This window comes from Aplysia californica, unplaced genomic scaffold (genome assembly GCF_000002075.1).
Source record: "Aplysia californica isolate F4 #8 unplaced genomic scaffold, AplCal3.0 scaffold00271, whole genome shotgun sequence".
Lineage (NCBI taxonomy): Eukaryota > Metazoa > Mollusca > Gastropoda > Aplysiida > Aplysiidae > Aplysia > Aplysia californica.
Window position 1 is genome coordinate 642,244 of NW_004797541.1, and position 19,337 is coordinate 661,580.

Sequence of the window (19,337 nt, forward strand, 5' to 3'; positions counted from 1 at the left end):
AGGAAGGTGCTAGCTGTCGTCAAAACGGTCATTCAGAATATTGTTAAACAGGTTTATATATTTTAATCCTGTCTACAGCTGGGGCGAAATGGCCAGATTCGACCTTCCAGCCATGATCAACTTCATCCGCGACAAAACTGGAGCTGACCAGGTGTATTATGTCGGTCACTCTCAGGGCACAACGATGGCATTCGCACAGTTTTCTGAAGACCAGGAGCTGGCCTCACACATCAAGCACTTTTTCGCCTTAGCTCCCGCAGCTCGTGTTGGCCACACATCTGTAGCGATCGCAAAACTTGCACCATTTGCAAATGAAATCAAAGTAAGTTTTCATGAACTTTGGAGCGGCCATAATATTAAATTTCTTCTTCTCCTTCGGGTGTCTAGTCTGGAGCAAACAATGACGATCATGGTGCCCAATCATTCCTTCCTGTTCTCTGTCTTCTTGGTCAGCTCCGTTTTTCTCTTTGCGTTATTCGTTTCATAGTTGTTCAGGCCGTCTGTGTATGTTGTTTTTTGTCTTCCCCTGATCTTCTTTCCATCTATCTTTCCACACAGCAGCAGTTTCTCTAGATCTATAGCTTGCTCACTTTCGTCTGACAGCGGTTAAAACAAGGCTAAATGAAATCGCTCTCAGATCTCTGCATACGGGTCTAAAAGTTGGATGACCAACAGAATCTAGAAGCCCACTCATAAACGTCAATGAAAAGTAAGGTTTTTCTTTGATGTAAGCCTAAAGCGCGTCAAACAAATAGGCCTAGATCTAGAATCTAGTAAGTGATTCACCGAGTGCACCTCAAACATAAAAAGTTTTTGCTAAACACCACATTCTAGGCCTAACGTACGAACGCGATTCAAGAGACGAGGTGATCACTTTCGAGACTCACGTGGAGCACGTGCAGCACATGGAGACGGAAAGGGGGGGGGGGGCGTGAAATCGATAAGCTTTCACTGAAATGAGAGGTGGTATTGCTGTTTCAAACTGAGCCATTTTAGGCAAGGTTCCTGTAAGTCATTTATTTTAGTGATCCTGTACAAGAGCGGTTTTTAATTGGGCCAAAGAGAAAAACTTTTTAGTACTGGATCAAGACCTTTTGGAAAAAAAAAGTTTGGTCACTGACCTGCAGAAGTGCCATGCACAGTTTTGTGGGCATAGATCTAGATAAATTAATAAATGAGGTAGAATTTTTTTTACGCCGACAGACGAAAGTGAACAAGCTAACAATTTGCTTTCGAGTTTCCCAGTCCTTTTCCTGACTTTCACTTTCAGTTTTGCCTTATTTGTATACTGTGTCAACAGTGCCAGGTGGGAAGCTGACAAAGACTTGCATGTCATTATTGTCCCTGGCGTTGACGGTTGAGTCATGGAAATCGGCACTCGACTTTATATTATATTGGGGAAATTGTATCACGGAAAGAAAAGCAGCAAGTTTTTAAAGTTCTTAATTCCCTTTATACAATACAAGAAGTGTTGAGAAAGTATGATTTTTTGGTATTAACATTATTAACAAAGTTGCTGATAAAACACGCTTTGTCAATGCTCTCATTTACGTTCCGATACATCGTGGCACTCAAAATATAACCACTAAGAACAGCAATAGTATTTGGTTATGGTGCTGTGGATGTTAACTCATACTCGTAGACGGTTCACCAAAGAGGTACGATATTATTTTTTCTCACGAAATGTTGTTATGAGGTTTCATTAGATGTGGGTGTGATAATAGATCTACATGCATTAAGTAAAGGTAAATAAAAGTTAAATATTCATTCATATTATATTACTATTACACACAAAATACGTTTTATTACCGATATTTATCAAAGATAAGGAAAACAAAATAAAAGCAACAGAAATATTGTTTCTAAGGGGACTTCTGAGAATTTCATGAAAAGAAGAGAAATCAAACGAGGAAGTACTGAGGAGGCCAACGGGGCCACTCATATTCATAAAATATAAGATAGAACTATTAGGAAGCGGTAGTAAAGTTATTATAATACTAAGTCAATGATGGTGAGGGTGAAAATACATGAAAAAGCTATGTTGAGCAGGGCTGGAACTATTCTATGAACAAGTGACTCATTGGAATACTGCCATGTTTGACTGAAGATAAGTCTTTTACTATGACAGAGGTTGTTCGAATAAGTTTTATTTCAGGCTTGCGCATTCATATTTCTTTACAATAACTAACAGGCGTATAAATAATGGGGGTTTTTTCATATTGAATAGGCTTTCTTCGACATGTTAGGACCCGGAGAGTTCCTGTGCCCACCACGATTTCTGCGATATCTGCAAGGGGAGCTCTGTCTGAAGTGGGGGACTGAGATTTGTGAAAACTTGTTGTTTCTTGCAGGTGGCTTTGACCCTGCATCTCTAAATCAAGTGAGTTTGTCAAGATGTTTTTTTCCTACTTTTTGTCTATCATATAATCATATACCTTCTTTGGATGCATTGTTGTCTATGATACTATAAGCATTCAAACAGAAACACGTTTGGCTTGATGGACATATCATAGAAAGAACATGGGAAACTCCTAACCCCTTGGGATAACAATCTGGACCTTTGCGTTCTTGCGACGATATTAATATTAAAATAGCACCAACAGCAAAAAAGTAACAGCTCCACCAACACCATCACCATCATCATCACCATCACTGCCACGACCACTACCGCCACCTCCATCCCGACCACCATCATCATCATTATCATCATCATCATCATTGTATGAAGAAGATATTAAAACAGTTAAGACCTTGTTGTGTTTCCAAAAAATATATTATCCACAGTTCAACGTTTCGCCCTCAACGGGCTTCCTCAGGAACATTCACAAAAATAAAGGGCAAGAATCTAGATATACACAGGCTATAAAAACTAAAGTGCGTACATACATGTCTCAACATTTAAAGGAGCGGTGAGAACAAATCTCAAAGGCCAGAGAGAAGGGAACACTAAAGCCAGAAGTGGTAGAGAGAGAGGGGGGGGGGCAGGTGCGTGGAAGTAAGGAATATAATAACAGAAGGATCATCGTCACTGCCACGACCACTACCGTCACCTCCACCCCGACCACCACCACCACAATCATCATCATCATCATCATCATCATCATCATCATCATCATCATCATTATCATCATCATCATCATCATGAGTAAAAAAAACAAAAGTTTTTTCATCTCTCAGACTAGAATACCGGTGTATATGGCACACAATCCTGCTGGAACCTCAACCACGAACATTTTGCACTGGGCTCAGGTGAGTAGAAATTTCCAGAATTTTTTTGAAATTTCACCTAACATCTATGGCCGCATCTAATTTCTTTTCTCGAGAAAAGACTCGGTTAGCTTTTTAATGGGACTGATTTAAGCCTGGGAAAATATGTATAGATATATGATATGTTATAATAATTCTTAATTAACTACACCTAAAAGGACCCAAGTCGTTTATGTAGAAATTAAGAGCTTCACTATAGCCAGCAGAAGACATCAATTCGATTCCAATGTGGAGAGATTTTTTATAGAAAATCTCGAACTTTCTACTGGGATGGTGTATCCACCTCAACCCGGGTAAGCCCAGACAGGCGAAATCTGCCTCCTTAATGAAATAAATTATGTCGATGGGGGTGAAAATACCTACGTTAAACACACACACACACACACACACACTCACACACACACAGACACTCACACACACACGCACACACACACACACGCAAATACACACACACACACACACACACACACACACACACACACATGTGGGATTAACTTGCAAATTGCGGTATTCTTTGATGAGAAAATGAAGCACCCATTCTTCTATTGTGGCAAGCACCGCTGTCTTCGATGAAAATCGATCTTTTGTAAATTGTATGATGCCCTAGTCTCGATATCTAATAAACGCCTATTATTTCATCTAGGTGCTTTGCGCTTTCGTTTGTAAATGACTCAACTGAATGTTTTAAGTGTGCTTCTCTTTCACTACTTTCAGATGGTTAACTCAAAAGAATTCCAGAAATTTGACTACGGGTCTCCTGAAGCTAACATGCGGCGTTATAATCAGGTAATAGTACATGTATAAACTTTATTATATTTTGGAAGAAAATTTCAGGGATTATCATAGGTTTACCACTATTATTAACGGTCGAATGTTATAAACGGGGGGTGGGGGGTGGGTCGAAAAAACCTACAAAAAGGGTCAGAGAGAGAGAGAGAGAGAGAGAGAGAGAGAGAGAGAGAGAGAGAGAGAGAGAGAGAGAGAGACAGACAGACAGACAGACAGACAGACAGACAGACAGAGAGAGTGAGAGAGAGAGGGAGGGAGAGAGAGATAGATAGATAGACAGACAGACAAACAGACAGAGAGAGAGACAGGGAGAGAGAGAGAGAGGGGGGGGGGAGAGAGAGGGAGGGGGTGAGAGCGAGAAGGAGGGAGGTGGGTAGAAGCGTAGTAGTAGTAGTAGTACGCTAATCCGATTTAAGGTAGACTGCGAAAAAACCTAACAACAATAACAAAGCTACTATTAGCTCAATATTTCTATTTCAGCCAACACCACCCTTGTACTACCCGAGTAATATGAAAGTCCCGGTGGCTGTGTTCAGAGGGGGTCATGACTTGCTGGCGAACAAGATGGACGTCAATTGGCTCTTGCCACAGTTGAACGTCTCCAAAGATGTCTACGTCAAACGTTATGAGCACTTGGACTTCATTTGGGCGTTTGATGCACCTTCTGTCATATATAAATATATTTTAGAGATTGTGTTTTCCTTAAGACATGTGCTGAGCGTTTGTATTGTAAAGAGCAAACTTAAGTTGAACGAATAACATACAAATAACAAAATATAGGGTGCTCTCGTGGCCTAGAGGTTAAGGTGTTGGCCTCTCATTCAAAGGTCCCGGGTTCGAATCCGGGTAGCGACCGAAAAATTTTCTTCTCTAAAATTGTCTTCTTTCACCTCCTTTCCTGGTCTCTAGCAATGTTCTGTTGTCCGCTTTCAATTCCACTTTCTGACCCCACCCCTCACCTCCTTTGCCCCCTCCTCTGGGCTCCTGATTCTTTCTACGGCCTTTCTACTGCTACTCCTTCGCTTCTTCGTACTGCTGTCTTTCAGCCACACCCCTGATCTTCTGGTAGGAAAGATCTACACCTAGCCTTCTCGGACAAGGGCGAAAAATCTCGGAGGGCCCGTGTGCAAGTTGCGCACGTTAAAGATCCCTTGGTGGTATAAAATCGATAAGAGTAGGCTTCGGCCGCCACCCGGGCAAAATTCAAAATTTCCTACCAACTGAAAATATTAGGTGTGTCCCCCGCGCTCATATGACTTATGCAGTTGCACTTTACAAAAACAAAATAACAAAATATGATCATTCATGCTATATTGCACAGGTAATAATATTATGTGTATATATGATACGATGGACTGTTACCAAGACAGTGCAAACAAAATAGAAACAATAGAAACGTGACTTCTAAGGAGATTTTATGAGAATTTCTTAGACAGAAAAGAAACCAAACAAAGAAGTATTGACAGAGATCCACGGGGCTGCTCATTAACAACAAGGAAGCCACAAATGCAGTATCTAAACCACTTGACTCACCATGACGGCTTTGAATATCTTGCTGTCAACGACAAAATATATGTCAAACCAGGCAGGGGCAGAGAAACTTATGCAAAGAACCAAAACAGATGGGTGACAGCTTTCGAAGGGAGAAATGAATATGGATCCATGATCACCGATGTCTGTTTCAGATCTGACACTTGATGATTGTCATCATGTTTTTATATATTTTATACATATCACACAGAGAGTGGGAGAGAGAAAAAAAAAAAGAGAGAGAGAGAGAGAGAGAGAGAGAGAGACTTTTTAAAATTATTTGCAACGATTCATGCGATATCCTCTCATTTATATAATACTTGAAGTTAAATGAATCCTTATACTAGGCACTTCAGTGAACGCCCTCACTATAGCGTCATTTGGCTTCGGAAAGTCCCATAGGGTTTTGTTTCCGGACATGACGTCTCATCGCGACAGTGGGTTCAAACTGCCTATATTTTGTTTAATTTAGGGGACCAATATTCAAATCCGATACATGTCTTTAAAGACCTGTGGATGGCCTTCAAAACGCTTCTTTCCAGGTCGATGTTCGACTAATGAGTCTCGAAATATTTCAAGTTGAAAAATAGACAATTTTTAACCATTGATTTTTGATAAATTTTCTCGTCATATTTTTTTCAAACTACCCTTGTTGGTAAAGCATTCTTTGTGCTTCCAGAAAACGTTTAAATGGTTATCGTAGAAGTCTTACCTTGGCTAGTGTAGTCTTACCCTTTTATCAACCAAATCCGCGAAAACCTAGCTGAACCCTTCCACCGTGACATCGCGCAGAGTCGTGACGTCACGCATTTTCGCCTTGAGCTTTTGGCTCCCTCTCTTCATTGTTTGAAATGTACGAGACAGGGAAATACATCACCAAGAGATTTTTAAACTTTAGTTCAAAAAGTTAATCAATTTTGGTAATGTTTTATAATCACTGATCTCACATTTGGCCTTAGTTCATTCGATAGTATAAAGAAAACGAGACTTTTTAGACCCAAGTATTTCCTGTTCACTGAGCTCCCCCCTCCCTCCTTTTTCCCCTGCCCAAAGCCTTTCATTGCGTAGGTCTAGGACCTAGATCTAGTTTGAAGAGTCCGGACTCGTGTTTGTTAACACAGTAAAAAATTAAATTGGGACTCCTATTAAAGTATCTGATGCAATTATTTGCTTGATAAAGTTTCTTAGGTCTATTGTTAGTACCGATCCAGATTTTCTTTCTTTTCTGTCGTATGAACAAGAACGAAAAATGCTATGTACTGGATTGTGGGATCCACTGCATGCCCCCCCCCCCTCTCTCTCTCTCTCTCTCTCTCTCTCTCTCTCTCTCTCTGTCTCTCTCTCTCTCTGGGTGTGTGTGTACGTGTGTGTGTGTGTGTGTGTGTGTGTGTGTGTGTGTGTGTGTGTGTGTGTGTGTGTGTGTGTGTGTGTGTGTGTGGTTTCGTGTGTTCCCACTCCCCTCTTATTTTCATACCTCTCTTTTTCTTTTCCATCCCACTTTACCTGCTCTTCAACTTCATACATTTTCTTTATTATATATCCTTCTTGTCTTATTTGTCTTATAATCGCCACCGCCGCCATCCTTCCACGACTCACGGTATTAGCTGTGTAAGCCTATTACTCTTTTCCACTGATGAAACAACCCTGAAGAAAGATGCCAGTTGCAACAAAGTGAGCACTTTTGCTCCTCAGTTCTTACTTTATTTTACATTTTCCTTCTTCTGGTATCCTTAGGATGTCGAGGGGAGGTGCAGGTTTCGGCGTCTGTGATATGCTAATTAGTTATATTGTTCCAGGGCCTTTTTAACCCCATCCAGTCAGGTTTTTCTTGGTCTTCCTCTTGATTTAAAGCCGGATTCGCGGGTGTGGTAAGCTCTAGCCGCTAGTTGTTTCTGGGGCATTCTGGTTAGATGTCCGAAACATTTGACTCTTTGACGCTCTAATAAATTTACTACTGGTAGACGTATGGTCTCGTTCCTTATGCGGTCTCCTCTGGTGGCGTTGGTGGTTTTGCAGAAACCAGTGATTTTGCGTGCATTGATTTTCCTTTCTCATGCCTTGTTTAGAGACCATGTTTGGCACTGGTATGTTAATGTTGGTATGAAGATTCTATTGATGAGCTGGGGATGTCACTTCAGTTGGGATGTTCTTGTGACTGAGAAGGGATGCTAGCTGGTAGGTCACTACATTTGCCTTCATGGTTCTTTTTCTTTGTCCTTACGCCCAACTAGTGAGAAGATGCTTCCCAAATATTTAAATTCCGTACTTGTTGGAGTTGTGTTCCGTCAATAAAGATGTTGAGTTTCCCTGGTTTTTTTCTTGCCTTCAAAACTTCTGTTTTTGAAATAAAGATTTTTATGTATAGGTGTTTATATTCCTCATTAATTAATTTTGTGGTGTGTTTTTTTGTGATTCCTCTTCATCTGTATTTAATGTACTCTGGTCATCAGCAGATACAAGCTCGCTCAGTTAATTGATGTTGTCATTTGCTGCTTTCGTGATCTTATCCATGTAAGTGATGAATAGACGCGGAGAGAGAACACACCCTTGTCTCACCCCAGACGTGATGGGGAAACAGTCCGATAGTCCTTCTGTTGACCTTTCGGCATTCAGGCTGTTTTTATAAAGTGCCATGATGTTCTTGAGCAATTGTCCTTTAACACCATATTACTCTAAGACTACCCCCTCCCCTCGGGGGCGATGCCACTGACTGAAGTGTCTTTATGCCATTCCAAAACAGGGGACGTTCTAATGCACAGTAGAATTGTAAATGGGCTGATCGAACAATGGCATGCTCATAGCTATGCCTGAACTATAACAGGGAACTGCGCCTTTTTCTTTCCTAATCCTTACTATCGTCATTTTCCTCTACTTCTTTTGTATGTTTGTCACACTCTTGTGACCCGCTGTTTCCGGGGTGCCTTGATAGTCTAAGCAGACTTTGTTTTGTAGAAGCTAGAAAGGTGAGCAGAGTAAGTTTGATTCTCTGTAAGGACTTCTCTATTGACATCCACCCCTTGGCGCTCATGTGACCTTATGCAGTTGCGGGTGCCGTAAAACCTCTACTAAAACCTCTAAGACTTCCCAAAGTTGACATCTATTTACCCTGTCGAACGCCTTTCCGTGGTCCACAAGACGATATTGAGGTCTTGTCATGTCCAATGGCAGTCTCACACAACTGTCCGAATGCAAAAAACCGTCAGTACAGCCCTTGCCTTTTCTGAAGCCAAACTGGGGTTTACTGAGTTGAGTCTCTACAATTGGTCTCATCCTCATTTCCAGTATCTTAGCAAACGTTATATCCACACGGCTGAGAAAGGATATTCCTTTTTTGTGTTGTTTTTGTCGCCCAGGCCAGGTTAAATATCCTCCATAGCCAGAGTTCTCCGATATGGCCGTATAGTTTGATCTCTTTTGCTGTGATGTTTTCAACGCCTATCGCTTTGTTTATGGGGCTATTCTTTATAACAGGTTGGATTTCACTCAGCAGTAGTGATGGTTCTGGAGTGGTTTCTTTCGGTGAGAAGCTGTTTGCTCTTGTTTCTGCTGTAGGATTCAGCAGCTCCTGGAAATAGCCTTTCTATCTTTCCTTAATCTTTGGCTTTCTGAAAATAGGGTTTTCCGTGCTCATCATTGACTATTTCAATTTGGTTGAATGGTTCTTCCCGCCTCCTCATGCTTTTTTAACTCTCTAGTAAAACTCTCAATGGTTTTCTTTACATTCTGTTACCAGCTGTTCTCCATGTACTGACCAGGATCTGTTCTTAGCTTCTTTTACTACCCTTGATGTATTGCGGCGGTCCTTTCTGTATAGGATGTAATCTTCCTCCGTCTTTGATTTCTACCACTTTTTGAATGCCCTTTTCTTCAGTTGGACGGCTTCCTTCACTTGGTCATTCTGCGCTCTTGTTTTCCTGGTGCCGAACTCTTCTTTTAATGCTCTGTACACACATGCTTTGAAGTGGCTCCATTCCTCTTCCATGTCTATCAATTTTGGGGGAAATTTGTGAAATACATTTTTCAAACGTTCATGTATCTTATCCTTGTTATTGTCATTTATATTTCTGAAATTTACGCCTTCTCATCGTTTCTTTGCTTCTGGCCTTTTCCTGTTTGGTGTGTCAATAGTCATGATGACTGGTCTGTGGTCAGTGTCTGTGATGTAGATGGGAATCACTCTTGAGTGTCTGATTTTTCTCAGTTTCGAGTGGCGCTCATACGACCTTATGCAGTTGCCAGCGCCGTAAAACTTCTACTAAAACAAACAAAAACATCAGTTTCGATCTTTTGGCTAGGATAAAATCAATTTGTGATGTTATCTTTAGATCATTACATTTGTACCAAGTTTTAACTTGACTCCTTTTGTGTTGGAAGAAGGTATTTGATATGACGAGCTCATGTTCTGCACACAACTGTAATAGCATTTCTCCATTGCTGTTTTGATCTGTTTCCCTGTCACTGTGTGGCTGCATGTATCTCTCCCACGTCGTCTTTTTTGTTTCCACTCTGCCGTTAAAGTCCTCCATCATTGTCACATTGTCTTTGTCATCCACGGTGTTTAAAAGGTCACTCAGTTGATCATAGAACTGGTGTCGCTGTTCTTCGGGATATGAGTCATTGCATGGTATATATATATAATCCCGCTTTATACCATACTCGTTGAATTTTTTTCATATTCTTCAAGTCTGTGTTATGCTTGGGTTTAACGGCACTTGCAACACAAATAGGTCATGTAAGCCCCGAAGATTAGAGGTGTTACAAGAGAGTAACATACACAGAAAAGAACGAGGAGAGATAAGGACCGTTGATTGTTAATAGGGAAAAAAGGAACAAACCACATTCCAGAGCACCCGCCAAATTCCTGCTTGAGTTATGCGTGTAAGATTGAAACTGCTTTCAATTTTAATCATTTTTCCCCAATAGCAAGTTACAGAACTCTTTAAAACAAAATGAGTGATGTTTTTCTTTTGAAAATCGGACCATTATTATGGAAAGTGTGCCCGTTTCTTTTTTGGGATAATAGGCATTGGAGTCCCGACGTCACGATTATGACGTAATTAAACGGTAAATAGAATTTTACTCTTAATTTACTTGATTTTTATTTTTATATATTGATTCTACATAAAACAGCAAACAAAATGATACCTCAATGGTCACGATACAAATATTATTAAGGATTTTATGACGTTGTGAAGTAAAATTTCGAGTTTTGGTGGCACAAAATGCAGTGCAAAAATTTGGCCAAATCAGGGCGAAAATTGATTCACAAAAACGGTCGCTGCTTCTAAACTAACAAAGATAGCACAACAATTTAAAAAGCTCTGAAAACAGAAAGCCAAGCTCTTTTCATTAATCCAAATTTTAGTGCCCTCGGAGACGTTTAAAAATTTCACTGAAGTGCCTACTTATACTCTACTCGTGAAATATCAGCTAATTTGGATGCTAGCACTCTTTCCATGATTGGGATTACAAAAGTTAAAGAACTAAACAACAACTCCAAAATAAACCCCAAAACACCCCCCCCCCTTTCCAGAAAAAAAACCCGTAACAAAATACCCCAAAATAGACACACACAAAACAAAAAAACCCCCAACCCAACCAAATACAAAACCAACGAAATAAAAAAAGAAACCAACCCCCCTCCCCCCCCCCCCCCCCCCCCCTTGAAAATGCAGTTTCTCTATCTTTGATTTGCTGAATCGATCATTTCCTACTTTCTTTGCCTGTGCATTTTTATTGTACTGTTTGTTTGTTTTTATTTCTCGGAGGTAGACATCACACGAAATGGCATCTGCTGTAATAATGTGCTTAGAAAAGCAAAGAACTCCATTTTCTTTCACTCCTCACTCGGATTTCAAAGGGAGTTGAAATTTCGCTTTCATGTGAGATTTTTGAGTGAGGACCCTTGACCACTTGATCTGTCATTTGATCTCTGTTTGTCCAGACGAATTTCGTCAGCTCATATCTGTATGCTATACATTCACTTGTACGATAAATTATAGTTGTAGTCTCCCAGCATAACTCACGCAATAAATTCGTTTATGCTGTTTCTTTTGGTCACTATTTCTCTTCTGGGTGTACCTTATCTTGAACAAAAATAAATATTTGGAGACAGCAAGAGGTTCTAGTGTTGTTTTTCTTGTTATGAGTGGCGCATCCGCTTTAGCTACTGCTCTAATTGTTACCTCAACTGCAATTGGAGAATTGAGTTTGTTGCATTAGTTGCTGTTATTAGTCGTGGTGGCGGGGCTGCTGCTGTGTTATTGATTTTATCACTTTTCGACGTGGTGCTGCCGCCGCTGTTGAGAAGCTCCGTTTAAACAGATAACCAATGGATAGCTTTGGGATAGGTAAACATCGCTAGCCAGCGGAACTGACTGCAATCAACAACCATTACACCCAGAAACACATAAGGACAGTGAAGAAATTGAAAAGAAATAAAAGCACCTGGTTCGACAAAAGCACTATCCACACGCATGGAGACAAGACTTTCACTGAAGAATCAGATTTTAAAAAAACGACCCTACAAAAAACGGAGTAGAGATAAAGAAAAGAAAGGTATATAAAGTGATCTCTTCCTCCTAAATGTTAAAGATGGAGTTGAAAACTAAAAAGTCAACAGCATTTCTGCCGTCATCAGTTTACAGAAAAACGAAAGAAAAAAAGATGACAAAGGCCACACACCGTACTTACAAAGTAAATTCAAGAGGGTGTGAGTTCAACAAAAAAAAAAAAAGAAAAGAAAAGAAAAGTTCTTTTTCGAAGATTCAAAGATGGGGAACGCCACAATAAAATTGTCCCACATCTCTAGACCATTCCTCTTTTAACATTGCCTAAATCTCTAAATACCGGTAGTTTAATTGTCTAACAAGTCGACCAAAGAGGTGAGAGCTGTTGGAATTGCATTATTGTGATGGATTTTGCGAGTGATTCTGCTGTCTGTTTCTCGGACTACGACAAGGAATACATGGAGGTAGAGAACAAACTAACAAACTCATATTATTTATGCGGAGCCTCTGTTGTATTTTCACAGTCCTGCAGAGATCGTTTTCTGTACAAGCTGACACCTCAACGTGCATGCAGTGTGACAAACTGAAGCAGCAACCAGTAAGGACAGTCTTTAGGAGCCCCAACGGCGGGAAACTGCTTGCAAACGTAGTTCATGTTAATCGGAGAGCATATGCCAAGTTCACTTCTGATTTCCGACGCCTTTGTGGCAATGCAGAAACATATTGAGATTAGGATCGATGGACGGCTGGTTGCCAGGGCACTCTGGCTTAAGGTGTTTGGACCACGGCTGACGACAAGCTCCATTGGTCTTTGTGAAAAGTTGTAGTGGGCTGGTGGTACACTGTTGCACGTATGGCGAGTTTTCGTAGTACAGCGGGGTCACAAAGTGAGGGGTAGGAGAGCGGTCTACACACTTGGGATACATCTGAGAAAGATCGTAGGGTTTCTTATATATTCTTGTTGGACACCTGGAATAAAAGTAAAGCAAGTAAAGAGATGTCTGATTTCTGTCAGGAGAAGGCGGTACTGTCAGCTGGTGGTCCAAGTTATTCATGAACGAAAAGTAAAACAGGTCGTAATAATGGCTGAAAATGTGGGTGCTGATGATTTTTATATGTGAGATACCTAAACTCTGATGGCATTATCTTAACAAGGAACTAAAAATTACAATTAAGTCATATGCTGGTGCAAAAGAAAATAAGACACCCCAAAGTATAGTCAGTTTTATTAAGAGTTTTATAGCACTACTAGCATCACAGTTAGGTCGCGTAAATTCACAAGATAAGGGTTGTTACAAGAAAGTAACAAATAAAAACGTAGGAGAGATAACAACGACAGATGGTTTATAAGAAAGGAGCAAACCACACCAGGGCACTCACCAACCACCCATAACGTACCCGGGAGGCTCCATGGGACCATGTATTTTTCCTGCGAATTACTTCTGCAATTTCATGCTGGCCTTCACAATTCTGATTAAGTGACATTATAAATTGCCCAAGACATCAACAGAACTCATGACATCACTAAAAGGGAATGTAGCGTTCGCTGACGGTCTGTGGACATATGGTCACGTTTGTTTAGAAAGACATGATGAAAACTTTCGATCTGTCATGAGACATATTATGTCTGAAACGTGCCTTAAGCAGTCATTTGGCGCAATAATGCGCCAGTGCAAATTATCCGTTCCGGTCACCTGGCACAACTGCACTAGGCCTGAGAAGTTCGTTGCATTCACTCTCCTGGCTGGGTGACCATATGGGGTATTTTGTATTGCTAGCTGTGTGAATTGTCTTCCTTGCAGAGGCGAAGCGTCTATATAATCAAATAATCACTGCTTCCCTTCCAAATTTTGAAACATTGTCGCAGTCAAATTCACCCATAGACGTAAACCTCATAAATTAAATGTAAAAAGATGTTCATAATCACCAATGAACTATAGACTATGCCTAACCTTCAAAACCGTTTCATTGCCACAGAAATAGCCTGTTCTCCCCTATCGGGCCACTCCATAAGCAGTCACAAGCTTTGATTAAGTAAGCTTAAAGTGACGCTAGAAGAGTCTACCAATAGAGTTGAAGGGAACATGTGCATAGCAGTCAAAACTGTTTCATTACCGCATATACCCTGTTCCCCTTTTCGAGCCACAGTTATAAGCAGCTACATGCACTGATTATTTATGCTAACTACTACACTGGTCGAGTCTACTTCACAGATGTGAGGGGAACTAACTCCTAATAATATCTTGACTGCTGCGAGTGCTTGTTTTTTCCCTCGACTTTTTAACGTCCTATAATGAGATCGTGACCTCGATTATGACACCGGCTCCTGGCCGCGAAAAGCTAGACAAAAACAGCCAAATGTGAAATAAAAATTTTATAGTTGGCATGCTCTACCAAAGTGTTTCGGCTGTCTGGTATAACATGTCATTGTAGTACTGACATCTCTGCTTCTTTCCTTGGTGTTCGTGTGTTCAAATCTAAAGTTAAATTTAAGGTTAGTTAGAATACATTTTTAATGAAATACTTTCACGATTATTTTAGCGGCTGAATATGCATACAACATGAACTCAGGATTTGTTTTCATTCACAACTCAGAGTTGCCGCCTCCAGTGCCAGTAAGATTCCTGTGACTTGTGTGAGTGTGATATCTCCAGGCCCTATCTGGTCTCATCTCACTTTGATTACCCTGTCAAACAAGTCAGCCTTCGCCCCTGCTTCCTTGTAATTAAATTTCCACATCCTCCATGAAAAAAAAGTCAGCGAAGTGCACTTCCGAGCAAGCTTTGATGTTTGTTTGCCTTGAAGTAATAGCTTCCAACCGTGTTTGCCATAGGGAAATACGAAATTTGAACTCGAGTGTGTTACATTTTTTTGCTTCGCCTCTCCTGAATCATTCGGTCTAACAAAATCCAAATGGCTGACCAAGTGCTGCACCTTCCACACTTTCTGTATTCTGCTTAGTGGGGCATTCAATTTTAACGATAAAAGATAAACAGAAGATTCATAGACGTGTGTCAAGTGCCTTTTCTCATCAAGGTCACAGGAATAAAGAACCTAGTCGTATCCATTTGAACAACAACGATGTGAGAATATAACACTTTTTGGAAGGGATGCTAATGTTTCGATTTCCCTCTCATCCTAATTTTATGGGAACAAGCTTTTAAAGATGAAATATTTCTAAAATAAAATGCAATAGGCTTTATCATTTGTAACTTAGGGTATAACACAAAACTTTTAATACAACCATTATGTATAACTCTAACATCTGCGTTTCGGCCGTGATTTTCGGCATTTTTTTGTCCGCGAATTGCGGCAGCGATTTTTTGCATTTTTCAAAAAGAAAAGGCTACTTCATTACATAGACGTATATTTTGATAATTTTAAGGTGTCCATGTATAGTTATTTTCATGCGAAGAATAATAATAAGTACATTACATACTATTTATCATATTGCTGTTTGTCTTTTATATTCCCCTCTTTGTGTGTGTGTTAATTTTTCTTCTATTTGTGTGTGTGTGTTTATATAGGGTAATGTCATTTAATTTGATGTTCCTACGTTTTAAAAAAATATATAAATGTGTTATTATGTTAGAGCGTGTCTCCACCAAAACCGAATACTGACACTGACAGGCCCCTTGTGTGTGATTCCATAATTTACATGCAGCATCCTGTACTTTTCTAAAATTAAACACGTTTCGGGTTAAAACGGCCTATCTTCGGATAGGTGGACACACGCCCTTATTTGTTACTTTTTGTGGTTGTTGGTGTGCTGTTCTAATTTTGGTTTCATTCTGTTGTGAAAACTTCATTTTTCATTTTTTACACTCTATGTGTCTACAAATAATATTCTGGATGCTTAAAACATGTTACAAGACATTCTGGTGCTTTAGAATAAGTTACCTCTTCTATACTAGATTTATATATGAATATATTACGTCGTCACAGGTAGTTGAAAGCTTGACAATTAATGGCGGCTTTTTCGGCAACTTTTGCCATTTTTGTGGCAACTTTTGGACAAAAAAATGGCAACAAACACAGATGTTAGATAACTGGAAAAACATTCTTGTCTTTGGACATAAAAACATGTGCACACCTAAGAGAAATGCTGTGATGAAAATGCGAATGACGCAAACTTATTCATGACATTATTGAGAGACACTAAGGCCTTCGCGTTTGAATAAACATGAATTCCTCGCAGTAGACCTGAGTTCAAAGAAAGGTCAAGCGGAATAACTGCATCTCATTGTCAATTTGCTCCTAGGAAGTTTTCCACTCTAAAATAAATAACTCCTAGCAAACATCGTGCATATTACGTCAAAGATGTCTGATTGTAGCACAAGCGCACGTTACACCTTACCCGTATGCATCGTTCTGTTAAAAAAATGTCTTATTTCTGTCAGAGGAAGGTGTAACTATCAGCTGGAGGTCCATCTTGTTCAGGACAATCTTCCAAATATTTTCGACTGTACACCGGCCTGCAAACATACGGTGCGGGGAAATATGGGCATGCGCACAGGGGGTCAGGGGCGTAGAGAGAGGCCACGTTGTTTTCAGAAACTCCACAGCCAGCGGGAGGGGCGGGGTAGTTGCCTGGGCTCCCGGCTTGTAATTCTTGGAAGTCATGAGACTGTATTGCATGACGTGCACCACTGAAGCCAGTGCCTTGAACAACAGATCCTGCTCTCTGCGGAACAGGTAGGACACTGTGGACGACACGGCATAAGAAACGAGGTGTTCATGGGATCAAAAGTGTCGGCTGTGTGGCCTGGTTATACTGAAGCAGGGGTCTACCCCTGGGTGCGAAGAATAGGTCACGGATTTACAAATGACCTTAAACAAGCTGCAACTGTCGGTTCCACAGCAGAACAAGCGAATGCGCAATAAGGGTGACGTTTCTTTGAATACAGTTCTGATTTCGATAGTATCTGTTCTCGGTAAACAAACTTGTCGAATTCCACAGGTGTTTTCTTCTGTGACACGTTGAGCACTAGGAGACTTGCTAAATACAACAGTTTCTGAATGTCACACACGACGAAGAATCAGCGATTCCTGCTGCATTTGGGTCGCTCCACTGAGAATTTCACGTGTCTCCCAGTCGTGGAGAGGTTTACGTTCGTTCAACTTACGGCTTCTCCAAGACATAAAATATAGATCTAGCTGTAGTCTTCAAAAAGTTCATTTCCCCGAGGAGTATTCTATTCCGTCTTGTGGATTGCCCATTTCAAAGGAATGCGATGATTTGATTCGTAGATGAATAAAGTGCTGGACTGCTTCAAATTCTCACTCCTCAAAGGAAATGTCACCCAATCCCCTCCCACCTTCTCCCCTCTTCTGGCTTTTAGAATCTATTATACACCTGATAACCATATTTAATGTACAAAATAAAACCCCGATACATAAACTTATTATGTCAGAGTCAGAGAAGCTAGCTCCCCTTCTCAGTACTGTTCTTGTGCAAACATTAAAATTGCTTTGGTTGCAACTGATCTTACTACTCATCGAGATCGATAGATATATCCTCAAAAATACGTTACTGTCTGACCCAACATTTCATTATGAGAATGTTTTGCATAAAATACCATTTTTTGAGGGTTTTTTTCCTAACTTGAGCAGCTTAAATAAGTCGTACTGAAATGGGCTTGAGCTAGAAACTTCAAACTCAGATTTACCTGTTGGAGCATGGGCACTTTGTGCCTTCATAGATAGGTCCCATAGATTTACAGGGGTAAGTGTTGAAGCTCTGGGCGCTGGGACACTGGCTAGACTGTGGGTATCCTGCCGGGGCTCGGACCGAGTAGAACTGGAACGTGTCGCCGGGCGGTCGGGAGTCGACTCCTGCCGCAGGGAGCAGGTCCGCTCTGTAGAGCAGTAAAATGTAATGTTTTGCTCCTTTTGATATCATGTTGTTTTTGCTCATATACATGTTTGGAGCCAGGCTATTCTGCATGTGGGTGCCAACATGGGCTGTAAGATATATATCCTTGAAGAAAGAAGGAGATAGTCTTTAAGAGGGGGAAAGGGGGGGGGGGGTTACACCTGAAGGCTATCTCGCTTATTACTAGAACAAATTTACCAAATGTTTCTCATATAACAAGCACACTAATGAGTCTTAAAATCCGCAATCAAATTTGAGAAAAAATGTTTCGTTTCCATGGATACGGCGACCATATTGGATTTTGTTGACATGTCTTACGTAATGAATACCGCACTTATCACTCATGGAAATTGATTTTTTTTTTTGCATGCGTGTTAATAAACATTAGATCTGAAGAGGTGAGTGTTGCTTTTTTTCCTAAACGATTTAGAAAAAAATTAATGAATTTTTTCCTGAGGTAGCATTCAAGTTTGCAAAAAATTTATGAAAATCCACACTCCGCAGACACCACAAACAAAATTATATTCTATATAAAAATAATTCAGCAAAGAAAGTTTTAGTATTACATCTTTTCTTCAATCTGTGAAAATTTCATGAAGATTGGATGAGAAATGGTGGAGTTATTCAAAAAAGTATAGAGAAAAGTCGCGTTTTGAGAAAACGGCCAATAAAGAAAGATGAAATATTGACTTTATGAGGGAATGGTTGTGACAAACATACCAGGTACGGGAAAAAATACGGTTATGGGGGTTCTTATGCAATGAAATAGTTGTACGAGATGCTGAGGAAGCCAAAAATGCCTACAACTCAAATTCCATAATTTTGAGCCGAATCGGGATTTTGGGGGAGTAGCCCCCCCCCCCCCCCCTTAAGATATCTTCCCTGTTTGGAAATCTAACTCCCATCCCTAGGCAGCTTTCTTGATGAAGACGCTAACAAATACACCATAAGCACCTTCGGCCAAAAGATTACGAAGAACCCATAGTGATATACGCAAAAAGACCCAACAGAGGGTGGTTCTCCTTGTGCCTCACTGGACTGCAGGAAAATGGAACAGAATCTTTAAGATTTGATTTTCTTATAAAATGTGTCAGACTCCTGGCTGCATGTCTGCGGTTTAGTAACATTATCTGTGGTTAAACCCATTATGGACACCAACGGCGGAGGTCTGAAATATACTTAATTCAACTGATCAGATGCGTCGTTTCGCAAGTAGCCTTGATTGGCGTCGGTGGCCTAGTGGTTAGGCTCTCGGACTCGCAACCGTAAGGTCGTGGGTTCGAATCCCGTCAAGGGCCCGACGTTGTGTCCTTGGGAAAGGCACTTTACACGAATTTTCCTCACTTCACCCAGGTGGGAATGGGTAC

At 40.6% G+C, this 19,337-nt stretch overlaps 2 protein-coding genes across 2 annotated transcripts in view; one reads left to right on the forward strand and one right to left on the reverse strand.

Annotated features, from left to right (window-relative positions):
• LOC101860824 (gastric triacylglycerol lipase) overlaps positions 1-4,817 on the forward strand; it is an 8,233-nt gene extending 3,416 nt beyond the window's left edge. Inside the window, exons 5-9 of the mRNA XM_035970481.1 lie at positions 79-322; positions 2,228-2,380; positions 3,178-3,249; positions 3,982-4,053; positions 4,537-4,817. Of these exons, the coding sequence (XP_035826374.1) occupies positions 79-322; positions 2,228-2,380; positions 3,178-3,249; positions 3,982-4,053; positions 4,537-4,815 (820 nt within the window). The 3' untranslated portion in view covers positions 4,816-4,817. The remainder of the gene's footprint in view (positions 1-78; positions 323-2,227; positions 2,381-3,177; positions 3,250-3,981; positions 4,054-4,536) is intronic.
• A 7,659-nt stretch (positions 4,818-12,476) lies between these two features.
• Positions 12,477-19,337, reverse strand: part of LOC101858347 — a gene marked incomplete at its 5' end in the record, with an annotated part of 11,662 nt that continues 4,801 nt past the window's right edge. Inside the window, 2 exon segments of the mRNA XM_013084100.1 lie at positions 12,477-13,064; positions 17,765-17,953.